We start from the raw sequence: 13180 nt of genomic DNA on the forward strand, positions 1-13180 counted from the left end.
ATGAGAAATAATATTCCTAAAGGGCTTCCTCTGTGCTTCTCTGTGTTTTCCATCTCTCCCTGGACCAGTGAGTTCTGGCTGCTGTAGCAAAACACTGCAGACTAAGTGCCTCAGACAACAGACATTTGTTTTCACTCTTCAAAGGCAGAGAGTCCAAGATTGAGGTGCTGTGGGGCCAGTTTTGTGGGGAGACCACTTTGACTTACAGAGCATGCCTTCTCCCATGTCCTCATGTGGCCTTTGATTTGGTGGCCTCCCTCCTTTTAAAAGTAGTCCAGGAAGTGAGGTCCTAGCCCTATGACATTATTGACTTTTAATTACATCCCTCACATCCCTTGCTCCAAATATAGTCACATGACCTGGGGGGGGGACAAGGAATTTGGAGGAATTCATGTTCAACACATGAATCTGGGGAGATACAATTTAGTCTATGACAACCTCTGATTCTCATTTTATGCCATTGGCACCAACCCTCTGTGGACCATTGTCATTTGTAAGCTTGTGTGGCAGACAGTCTACAAAGCTCTCTCTATGCCTCTACTTTGCCCCTGTTTTTCCTGTCCTATTGTGATCTTTTCTATAGTCCTTGATAGTTGCTTCATACTCAGCTAGTACTTGGTGTGGATCATTGCCCCAGGTTAATTGCTTTTCTAGTTCTTTTCTCTGTCATTTTGTTTCCTGAGCAAAGATTCTCAGTTTACCATGTTGTCTATGCACTATGAGGAAGTTCATATTCTGGGGTGAGGAAACCCCAATGGGTGATGCTCCAAAGAGCTGCCTTAATAGTCCCTTCATCCTCATTTCTGTCCCTGGTGCATTGGCTTAGTTTTAGATAGTCAAGGACCTCCATGGTGAACATATTCCACTAACAGGAACATAGATTGGCTAAGCAGGTACAATGGCATAGAGTTGAACTCCCAGAAGCCACGTGATGATGCCACTTAGATCAAGGATAGTTGGTGCCAACACCTTCTCCTCCTCCAGGACTCTGTCTTTGCCCCACTTCACTTTGTGTGCATCCCATGACCATTCCCTTGCATCACGGATGCATTTTAGGAACCATGGCTACCACCAACTTCTCCGCTTGGCCCTTTTACCATTTCTCTTGCTTGAGCTGGAGAAACAAGAAAGTAACCAGCATAGATTAAGTGTTTATTCCTGGGCAAATGCACTATGACTAAAAAAAGGTATTTATGGGTACACAGTAGTTCCCTGGAGTAGCCCTGTGCCTGTATTTGCGATTCCTAGATGAGTCAAACGAAGTAAAAGACCAGAGATATTTTCTCTGCTGGATCACTCAGCTTGGAGAATTTCTCCATATCCAAGATTTTTTTTTCTATCTTCTTCAGACCTCCAGGAGACATATCACAGTATTAACACAACAGAGTGCACTTGTTCAATTACTTGATAAGTGATTCTCTCTCCCTTTGCACCTCCCTTCACACAAAGATATGACATTGGACAGCCTAGAAAGCCTTTCATCTCTCTGCATTAAGCTTTAGTTTTATCCTACATAGCTAACCCTTTGTTTCTTTCTTCTTCTGCAGCTTAATTGCTTATACAGAACAGTACGTGGAATATGACCCTTTGATCACGCCAGCAGAGCCATCCAATCCCTGGATCAGTGATGACCTTGCTTTATGGGACATAGAGATGAGGTACCAAAAGTCTTGTTCTGTCTAGGAGTGGGAGGGTGTGGAAAGAAATGAATGAGCCCCATAAAGGACATGTCACCACCTCTAGCCTAGCTCTCTGACCATTCTCTGACATTTTGGGTATCATAATAATGGAAACAGTTCCTTAAAATTGCTAACTCGGATTGTAGGAAAGAATCTTTTAGCTCATCTTTCTTTTTTCATCTTAAACACAGCAACAAAAACTATAATAACAATAGCTATCCTTTATACTACACAGCTCTCATACTGCCCTCTGTGGAATGCCCATGATAGGTAAATATTATTCTCACCATGAAGCATATAAATAAATAGCATAGAGGAGTTAATCAACTTGCCAAAGGTCACATAGAGTGTATGTTTAGGACTAGAGCCTGCTTAGAAGGCACTGTAGTGATAGTTAGGATCACTCTGCTAGTTTGGTATCAACCCAATAATTTCTTTCCTGTATGAAAAGTCAGTATGTTTATTTTATGACTGAGAAATCTAGAAGACCTAATAAACTCATAGAAACTATTTTTAAAAAGTTCAAGCCAAACAGACATACATAATAAAGAATATTCTCTCTTCCAGTACACTTCCATTTGCTGGGAACTTTGTTTACAGTTCAAAAGATTTGGGGCCGGTGAGGTGGCGCTAGAGGTAAGGTGTCTGCCTTGCAAGCGCTAGCCAAGGAAGGACCTCCATCAAGGAAGGACCGCGGTTCGATCCCCCAGCGTCCCATATGGTCCCCCCAAGTCAGGGGCAATTTCTGAGCACTTAGCGAGGAGTAATCCCTGAGCATCAAATGGGTGTGGCCCAACCCCCTCCAAAATAAGATTTAATTTACCTTTTTTTATTTGTTTGTTTGGGGCCACACATGGTGACACTTAGGGAGCTACTCCTGGCTATACGCTCAGAAATCGCTCCTGTTTTGGGGACACTGGGAATCGAACCTAGGTCCGTCCTGGGTCAGCCACATGCAAGGCAAATGCCCTACCGCTGTGCTATCACTCTGGTCCCTAATATACCATTTTTACATGGTACCAGAGATAGTCTTAAACTCTCAAACTCTCTAAGAAAATCAAGTACTGTGAAAATACCAACAAGAAACAAGACATGGCAGAGGGGCTTGAGATCTGAAAAGGTTTACATTACAGTTATTTAAGAGTGTCACAAATTTGTTAATATTTGTTTATATATATTTCAAATGCTATTACATTTTGGGTAAACAAATACTTAATAAATCCTTTGATTATTATTACTTTTTTGTTTTGTTTTGTTTTTCTGCCAACTCCTGCCAATAGTCAGGAGTTTCTCCTGGCTCTGCACTCAGGAATTAATTTTGGCAGTGCTTGGGGAACTAAAAGGGATGCCAAGGATTGAACCCAGGTCTTCTGTGTGCAAGACCTGGGTGCTGCTGCCCTACCCACTGTAGTATTTGCTCTGGCAGAGCCCTTGGCTCTGATTATTTGATAACCCAAACTGTTGGGTGTTAGGGGAACTATGTTCAGTAACGTAAGACCAGACATGTTCAAAACCCAAAGTACTTGGAGATCTTTGGTTTGTGTATAACCTTTTACATATATATATATACATATATATATATACACACACATGTGTATATATATGTATATATATATACACACACACACACACAATATCAAATTCTTGTGAGAGGGATAAGGGCCCGGAGAGATAGCACAGTGGTGTTTGCCTTGCAAGCAGCCGATCCAGGACCAAAGGTGGTTAGTTCGAATCCCGGTGTCCCATATGGTCCCCCGTGCCTGCCAGGAGCTATTTCTGAGAGGACAGCCAGGAGTAACCCCTGAGCACCGCCGGGTGTGGCCCCAAAACCAAAAAAAAAAAGAAGAAGAAGAGGGATAAATGTAGGATGATAGTATTCATTAGAGATGAGTTCCAGGAAGACTTTTCTGCATTGTATTTAGTATATTTCTAAAGGGGTATTGCTGGGTCTTATGGAAGCTCAATTTCTAGTGTTTTGAGCAATGTTTTCTGAGTATTGTCCTTTCTTCCTTTTTAATTACTTTATTTAAACATCATGGTTACAAGGTTGCTTGTTTATTATACAATTGGTATTTTTTCAGTTACAAAGTTGTTCATGATTAGAATTTCAATTATACAGTTTTACAGTTATGCACTCATTCTTTCTTCTTGTTTCTAATTCTTTTGCTGGAAATTTCTTTGTTAATTAAATTTTATATTAGTTTTTGTTACTCTAGTTTTTTGGTTTTTTTAATTTTGAGGTCCTCACCTGACAATGCTCTAGGGTCCATTTGGTAATGGGGATACAATCGAGGACTTCCACATTTAAAACATGCACTCCAGCTTTTTGTGTTATTTTCCTGGCCCTAGTTTCTAGTCCACTATTTACTTGTAAATGTTTTAATGTACAATGCTATTATTTTATGCAAGTAATGATATTATATATAAAATAAGAAAATTTTGTCTACCTCCTCAATATACCATTATCCCATGAGATTCATTAACTTGATATATTATTTTATCCAATTTTTATTTAGGCACTGTGATTTTAATGCTGTTAATAAAACAATTTCTGGTATATAATGTTCCATAACCACACCCACCACCAATTTCATTGAACCTCATCCCACTTTATTGACAAACTCATTTGTTTTTAATTGAATCTTCACATTTTGGGTATGTTTATAATAGTATTAACAGTCATGGTTTTGATATATTTATCTCACTTGACCTGACTTATTTTTTTTGTTTTTTTGTTTTTGGGTCACACCCGGTGGTGCTCAGGGGTTACTCCTGGCTGTCTGCTCAGAAATAGCTCCTGACAGGCACGGGGGACCATGTGGGACTCCGGGATTCGAACCAACCACCTTTGGTCCTGGATCAGCTGCTTGCAAGGCAAACGCCGCTGTGCTATCTCTCCGGGCCTGACCTGACTTATTTTTAATCAACATTTTGGTTCATGTTTCTCTGTCAACATTAAGAGAACAGTTGACAGAACTATAGATAAGTTTCTTCTTCCTAAATTTTGGACATGACATGGGTAGTGACTTCTGGTCGGATGCAAGAATTTAAGCAATTTTTAACATGGAGGTCTTTCTTTCCTTTTGAAGATTATTGCTACTTCTTATGTTCAAATCTTACTCACTAATAAAGGATATACATTTATATCCTTTCTAAGACAGAAGGGTCATATCTCTCTTATCTCTGTGAGTCTTTTCATTCTGCTGTTGGTGTTATAATTCCATGGGACTGGAGAGATAATACAGTTGTTAAGGTGCCTGCCTTGCATGCAGCTGGCCTGAGTTTGATCTTGGCATTTCATATAATTACATGAGCACCACCAGGAGTGATTCGTGAGTAAAAGAACCAGAAGTAACTGCTGAGCATCACCAGGTATGGTCCAAAAACAACAACAAAATTTCTTAAATCTTTGTTCCAAGGGGCCAACTTCATTGATATCCATTCTGAGATGTTTATGTTTTAGTAGGACTTTTCCTTTTCTCATGAGTCTTGGCAGGGTGATGGGCATTATACTTCTCATTTTGGGGGGGTTTCTTCTTGCTTAGTACCATGTTCTGGGTTTTTTTGTTTTTTTTTTTGTTTGTTTGTTTGTTTTTGTTTTTTTATATTCATCTTGAATTCCCTTGAGGTTATGAAAGAGAGGACTTTTTCCTTTCCTCCCTAGTTTTGCTGCTTAGTAACCCATTGTGTATGTATACAATAAATTCTTTGTGCTTTCTTTTTCCTTTATTCTTCTTTCTTTTTCTTGTTCTTCAACTTCCTCCTCCTTCTCCTCTTTTTTTTTTCCCTTTTTTTTGGAATCACACCAAGCTTACACCTGGTTCTGCACTCAATGCTTACTCCTGGGTTACTAAGTAGCTATGAAAAAAATGAAATCATACAGTTTGCTGCCACATTGATGGAGCAGTAGGGCTTCATATTAAATGAAATAAGTCAGAGTGAGAGGACAAATACAGGATGATCTCATTCATCAATGGCACATTGAGAGTACTGAACAGTAGGTACTGAGCAATACCAAATCCTTAACACTGGAATATACAGAACCAGTTACCAAAGAGAATTGGGAGGTAGGTGGTAGGGAGGGACAGGGGAAAGAAGATCTAACTAGAGGAGACAGTTGTGTCTTTAGACAGTGGTAGACAGTCATAAACACTTTGGTAGTGGTGAGATATAGCTAGTTTGTATATCAATACCATACATTAAAATGTATGACTGTTATGACTTCTTAAACTATAATAAAAAATTAAAGCATGGTTAATAAAAAAAATAAATGTAGAGTATAGTAGTTTTTTGGTCATGTCATTTGTACTTGGAACAGGGAAGGTAAAAGCCTGAACATACTCCCCATACTGACTACAGAATCATTCTGGGAGTCAGCAAACAAGAATGAGATGCTCAAACAGCAGCTTTGTCTCAGCCTAGCAGTGATAGCCTCCCAAGGGGTTCCACCGTCCCTACAACTAGTACTGCATCCCTGACTGCTCAGGCTTTCCCCTCTATTTGATGATCACTGCCTCCAGTGTCCTGTCTACCCTTCAACAGAATCAAGCCAACAAGTGAAATAAATTCAAGCTGGGAGGCCCCATTTCTTCTCCCAGTTTCCCACACCAATGCTGGCGGTGGTGATGGGAACCTGTCTCTGGATGGGCAAAGAATCCATCATCAGTGCCAACTTCCAGCTTCAGTCTAGACATGACTCTTGTCCATGAAACGAGATTGACAAAGATCAGTAAGGCAATGAAAAACCATCTTTTCTGTATTTCCATTCAATACAGAAAATACCTACTTGCACCTAGTAAGTGTGAGTTCCCAGTGAGGACTACAAGTCCCACCTATAGCAAGCTGACTAGGATATGCTGTCTTTCCACCTGGCCCCAGGGTCCATCCACTGGAGCAGCGGTCTCTGAGAAGTCACAGCCAAGCAGAAATGAAGTCAAAGCTGGAACAATAGGAGAGGAAGTTGTGTTGAGCCAATGGGAAGAAGGGGAAAATGTGCTTGTTCCTGAGAGGACAACAAGGAATGAGGAAGGAGAAAAGAAAAGGTGCTGAGAGATACAAGGCTGTGTAGGCCCAGCTGCTGTTCACCTTGAATAGGATTAATCTTCTCTATTATAGTCTATTTGAAGTATAGCCCCATTGGGTTTCTTCCTTTGTGCATATAGGCAACTTCTTACATCAAAGGAGTCCTCCCTTTTCATCTGGGCTCAATTTGGTGACTAAAATTGTTCAAACGTGATGTTCTGAGAAAGGTCTTAAAGCAGCCATGTGGCTTTTTCCCTGGTTAGTTAAATCATTTGCCCCTGAGACATTATTTCTTTCTCATAACCAACAACCAGCTTCTGCTGCCATATGGTGATGCACTTCAGCTAGGACACCAGCCCAGCTGATCTCTCAGATGGTCAGAACTAATTGCCATCTACCTCTAAGTACAAGGGACTTCAGCTGAGAAAAAAATTAAAGAATGCAAAAAAAGGGAAGTGGTAGAAAAAATTAAAGGATGCTAATTAATTATTGATTTATTTTTTTGTTTTGCTTTGGAGTCAAACCCAGCAGTTCTCAAGGCTTACTCCTGGTTGTGAGCATAGGGATTACACCTGGTAGGACTGCAGGTACCACATGGAATGCCACAGGGGATAGAATCTGGGTCAGAAACATGCAAGGCAATCCCATACCTGCTGTTTTATCACTCAGTCTCTATTTCTTTTATTAAATTACTTTAAAGAATATGCATCACATAGTTGACATAATTGACCATAATACATTTATTTAGATAAGTGAGAGCAAAAAAAATTTTTTTAGGTTTTTTGGGCCACACCGGGTGATGCTCAGGAGTTAGTCCTGGCTATGCACTCAGAAATCGCTCCTGGCTTGGGGGACCATATGGGACTCCGGGGGATCGAACCATGTTCTGTCCTAGGCTTGCACTGGCAAGGAAATGCCTTACCGCTTCATGCCACCGCTCCAGCTCCAGGAGCAAAATTATTTTAAAAAAAAATAGGAAGATAAAAGAAAAAGAGAAGAAATGATAATTAAAGAAAAAGTACAGCAACAGGCAAATTTGTGAAAATTACTGTATCTCCAATGAGATCATTAAGACATTGGCAGAACGTTTAGTAAGGTTTAGTTTGTTGCTAGCTGACCATTTTGTTATTTCATTTGTTTCCGAACATCGTCAGTGAAGATATGCTCAAGATGGGCCCAAGCTGGGAGATGGACCCTCACTGCTGGAGTCCACGGGGCCTTGCAGGCAAGATGCTAACATATATCACAGTCTTCTTTATTAGAGAAGCCCATGGACCTTTGACAAACCCTAGGCCAGGAGAGAGATAAAAAAGGGAGAGAGACCTGGGTTTGGAACCAGGGTATGGTCAGATTGAGGGTCAGATTAAACAAAAGAATACAGTCGAAAGTTGCCAACTATCTGTTCAAAAGCAGGGAAATAGCCTTAGTCAGGGGCAGAAACAGTTCAATCCACTTGCTTTTCCAAAGGTCTCTTCTAAGTGCCAACCCTGGGGAGGGTTTTATAGACTCAGCAGCCAATCACAATTAGGGTCTTATTTAAGGGGGCAGTATCTTATTCAAAGGAGCAGACCCTTTTTATGGCTGGCTGGTACTGGACTGTAGGACTAGACTAAGTGACCTCAGTTACACATTGGCATCTAAATTGGTGTGTTCTTATGGGAATGACAGCATCAAACAAATGAAGTGTCTGCATAGTCTAGGAATTCAAAGCACTAATACTTATACTGTGACATGATTACAGCTGCCAGGTCTCCCAGAAGAGGGAGAAAGTGCAGAGCAGAGAGGGTGACCACACTCACTCCAAAAAAAGCCCAATTGTTTGCAAACCTAGAGTGTGATCAAACTGGTGTCTCTGCAGAGAACGGTGAAGCAGGACTAGAGGCAAAGTGGTGATTATGGGTGATGAATACAGCAAACATGGCTTCAGCAGGGTGGGGACTTAGGCCACTCTCTCCTCCCGAGATTGCCAGCTTTCAGCTACATGGTCTGTGTATCCATGATTTTTCATGGCTTGATTTATATTAAAAAAAAAAAGAGTGAGCCTATTTAACCCCTATTTCTTACTGATTTTTTAAAAAGAGAAATACTTAGCACTAGAGTTGGAGACATAAAATGGGTTAAGGTGCTTGTCTTACGTGCAGCCAACCCCAGTTCTATCCTTGGTAAGACCAACCAACAGAGCAATTTCTAAGCACAGTACTAGAAAGAGCCCAAGCACTAGTGAGTGCTGAAAGGGAGCTCTAAATTGCCTTTTTAAATGTTTATGTATATAAATAAACACCTCTTTCTATTTTTCCTTTGATTTAAACACTATCGTTATAAAGTTGTTTGTGATTAACTGTCAGTCTTACAACATACACCACCCTTCACCTGCACACATTTTCCACCCTAGTTTTCATCTCACCCTACCCCTGCCTGCCTCCTCTGGGACATGAATTTTATTCCTCTCTCTTTCTCTCTCTCTCCTTCTAGATACTGTGGGTTACGCTATTGTTAATGAAGGGGTACCATGTTTATCACTTTGTCGTCGTTCAGCAGCCAGTTCTTACCCAGAGGAATCAGTTATAGCTATCATTGTCAAAATGGTTTGTGGCAAGTGTCCTTTCATGAACTAGTCTGCTTGGCCTTTATCTCTATTGTCTCTTGATATTATTAGCATACTATCTTTGTTTTCCTTATATCCTACAAATGACTGAGATTATTGTCTGTTTATCCATCTCTCTTCCTCTAAATCATTCCACTGATCATAATACTCTCAATATCCATCCATGTATAAGCAAATTTCATTACTTCATTTTTTCCTAACAGCTGCATGGTATTCCAATTGTGTCATGTACCACAGTTTCTTTTTTCTTTCTTTTTTTTTTTTTTTTTTTGGTTTTTGGTTTTTGGTCCAGACATGGTATGCTCAGGGGCTACTCCTGGCTCTGCACTCAAACATTGCTCCTGACTTGGGGGACCATATGGGATGCTGGGGGTTCAAATCAAGGTATGTCCTAGGTCAGTCGCGTGCAAGGCAAATGCCCTACCGCTGTGCCACCACTCTGGCCCCTGTACCACAGTTTCTTTAGCCACTCATCTCTTCTCAGTAACTTATTGTTTCCATCTGAATCTGGCTTTCCTAATCAACTTGTGATATTTTCTTCATGTTCCTTGTTGGGAGAGTTATTGGAAAAAGTAAACTCTCTTGGAGAGACATGTCTTTACTCTGTACTGGTTTGAGTTGCCCAGTGGAAGCAGAGATTTAAAACTGTATATAGAAAGTGGTTTTAAAATTCTTGGCATATGGACACATTACCCACATAACTATGAACATTTTCTCATTAATTTCCTCTCAGTGTTGAACATTTATTATGTGAATGCACTATGGTCAATACAAAGAAGAGGAGATTAAAGATGAGCTCTTCAAAGAGCTTACAAAGATAGAGAGACAATTACATAATATTTTTAAAAGCCAAAGGGTGATATAAAGCTATAAAAATGTATTATAATCCCCCCAAACCTGGTGGGTCTTCAGGGCCACGCCTGGTTCATCGGGCCCTGGGGGGGAGGGGGGAAGAAATCCCTTCTTATGCATCCAAAAACTACAGGGGCAGGGCTGGGCTCAGAGCACTCGCATACCTGGATTTCGGTGTCTTTGCCTGGTATGTTGGGGGCACTGGGCAGGACAGCTAGCCACAGGCCCCCTGGGCTGAACTAGTCCAGGGGACCAAGATCCCCCCAAACCTGGTGGGTCTTCAGGGCCACGCCTGGTTCATCGGGCCCTGGGGGGGAGGGGGGAGAAATCCCTTCTTATGCATCCAAAAACTACAGGGGCAGGGCTGGGCTCAGAGCACTCGCATACCTGGATTTCGGTGTCTTTGCCTGGTATGTTGGGGGCACTGGGCAGGACAGCTAGCCACAGGCCCCCTGGGCTGAACTAGTCCAGGGGACCAAGATCCCCCCAAACCTGGTGGGTCTTCAGGGCCACGCCTGGTTCATCGGGCCCTGGGGGGGAGGGGGGAGAAATCCCTTCTTATGCATCCAAAAACTACAGAACCGCGCGGGGGCTAGCGCCCCCGCGCGTACTTCATATATTAAGAGTATTCCCTACTGTTTTGTTACGTTTTACGTATCCAAAATCTTTAATTTGTATTGTGCCCTTTCCACATCCCTACAAAGCTCTTTTTTATTCCTTTACTCTCTATCCCCCTCAAACATCTCTAATCTACATTACTCTTATTAATCAGTAGTGTACAAGCCTTATCACAGACCCAAGCCGTGTATTGTGTGTAACAACCCCAAACTGTTTCAAGATACATAAAATGGACACGTATTTTTTTAGATTAATTTATGTTTTTTCTCTGACAGCTATAATTCTTACTAAATGATGTCTTATATAGTGACGATTCTAACCACTTTTCATCTTCTATTTTTGAGCTGTTTAACAAGGAATCTTAGAGAAAGAGTCCCCCAGATTAATGCTTATGATTGAATCATAATTGTTCTTATCAACCCCATATGCGCCAAGAACACCATGTGGCATTGCTCCTTTTTTGCATAGGCACATTAAAATGGGCAAATAGAATACATATAAATAAGATCCTATCTAATAGAGATTGGTACAGACAAATCTTGTAGTGCAAAGGGACCTTACACCCTGAACATTGACATAACGACCTGGCACAGACCTCAGAAGAAAGGGCATTTCCCTGAACCAGGGAAGCCATCCACAAAACATCCAGGCTGGGCTATAGCATCACCTGGAAGCAATCCTCTACCAAGGAAGACTCTACACTGCTCAGACATTTCCTGCTCAAAAGAGACTTCCATTAACACTGAGAAGACTTAACAACAACAACAACGACTTGCTTACGGGACAGGGCTCCCTGCATTGCCCTTTGATTGTGAGGTGAAACCAGAGGACGCTCCACATCCTGACTTCAATGTTGGATATACAGATACCAGGATCTTTAATACAGAAGCTTGATACCAACAACAGAGACTGTGTGAAAAATATAAGTGTGTCCTGCACTACAGACAATGTCTTGGATTGATGTCGGATATACAGATACCAGTATCGTTAATACAGAAGCTTGATGCCAACAACAGAGACTGTGTGAAAGGTATAAGTGTGTTGGCACTACAGACAATGTCTTGGATTGGACGATCTAGCGTGCCTGGAGCCTGGAGTTGGTCTTGTGCCAGGAAACTTCAGGGGTCGGGTCTTTGTGTATTTAGGCCAAGGTTATTTCTTTCCATGTCCCTCATATTTTGGTGGGCCTATGCAAAGAACAATTGCCACTCCAACACCATTTTTGCTGTGCTCCTTTGACTCTAATCCTTAAAAAGAACCCAGTTAAGATTTGAGGTTAACTTAAGCTAATATGCATGAATATGGAAATGTAAAAAAAATGCTATGCCTGTAATGTTTAAGGAGTTATGTAAGTTTTATGGCTTTAGATTGCCTTGTGTGCTGTTAAGAAATATTATAGTGTGTTACAATCTTAATGTTCTTTGGATGAAATTTCAAAGTTGGGATATCAGCAAGGGGACTTCTGAGAATTATGTTATGTATTGTCCTTCCACTGTAACTTTACCTTGTCCTCCTTCTTTGCATCCTTGTTCTCATAATTAAAAATAAAAAAAAATTATAAAAAAAAAAAAAAAATAAAGAAGCAAAATAAGCAAAAAAAAAAAATGTATTATAATAAAGCATGTCTACACAATGTATGAAAATAAGTACTATGATTACTGTGGATTGTTTGAATTGAGCCAACAGAAAATCATTGAACCAGTCACTAGGGAATGACCATGCAGAGATACTTTAATTTTTAGAATTACTTTATAACCACAAAGATGATTCAGTAGCAGAAAGATGTTAAAATCTAATCTTCAAGCTTAAAGGCATTGGTGCATGGAAGAAAACAAGTGATGCAGAAAGACACTTCTAAATAAATTACATCCAAAAGTTTTTCATGGTGTAGATCCCCATGTACAAATGTTCAATGTATAAAAATGCAAATGTACAAAAATTAACAGGTAGGGAGCATCCAAGTATAGGAATAGAATTGTCAATAATGGAGAGTTGAGGGAGCTCCAGTATAATAAGTTGAATAATGTCACCCAAAAATGCGTATCTTTTCCAGAGCCTCAAAGTGTGAAATAGAACTGTTGTTGTTACAATTGGTTAAGATGGCCATACTGGAGTAGGGTGGGTACCCTATTTAATATGTCTGTGTCTGTATAAAAAAAGAAAACAGAGAGATGCAAACTGGATGCCATATGAAGGCACAGGCACAGGCCAGGTGACAATGGAGGCAGAAATTGGACGGTTAATATCTGTCACCCAAGGACTGATCACCATGAAGGGCACAACACTACCAACTCCTGAATCCAGCACTCTTAGCCTCCAGCAAGGTCAAACCACCCAGGTTGCTGGTACTTTAAGGCCAACTTAAGAAATTCCTACACCAAAATATTTTGTCTCTCAGGACCTT

The 13180-nt window shown here is 40.7% G+C and overlaps 1 protein-coding gene across 4 annotated transcripts in view; it reads left to right on the forward strand.

The window, feature by feature from the left end:
* RGS6 (regulator of G protein signaling 6) overlaps positions 1–13180 on the forward strand; it is a 592928-nt gene that overhangs the window by 521961 nt on the left and 57787 nt on the right. For all 4 annotated transcript variants that reach the window (XM_049770388.1, XM_049770390.1, XM_049770389.1 and 1 more), the window contains exon 13: positions 1548–1658. In XM_049770388.1, the coding sequence (XP_049626345.1) occupies positions 1548–1658 (111 nt within the window). The remainder of the gene's footprint in view (positions 1–1547; positions 1659–13180) is intronic.

The sequence above is a fragment of the Suncus etruscus genome, chromosome 3, assembly GCF_024139225.1.
Source record: "Suncus etruscus isolate mSunEtr1 chromosome 3, mSunEtr1.pri.cur, whole genome shotgun sequence".
Taxonomy (NCBI): domain Eukaryota; kingdom Metazoa; phylum Chordata; class Mammalia; order Eulipotyphla; family Soricidae; genus Suncus; species Suncus etruscus.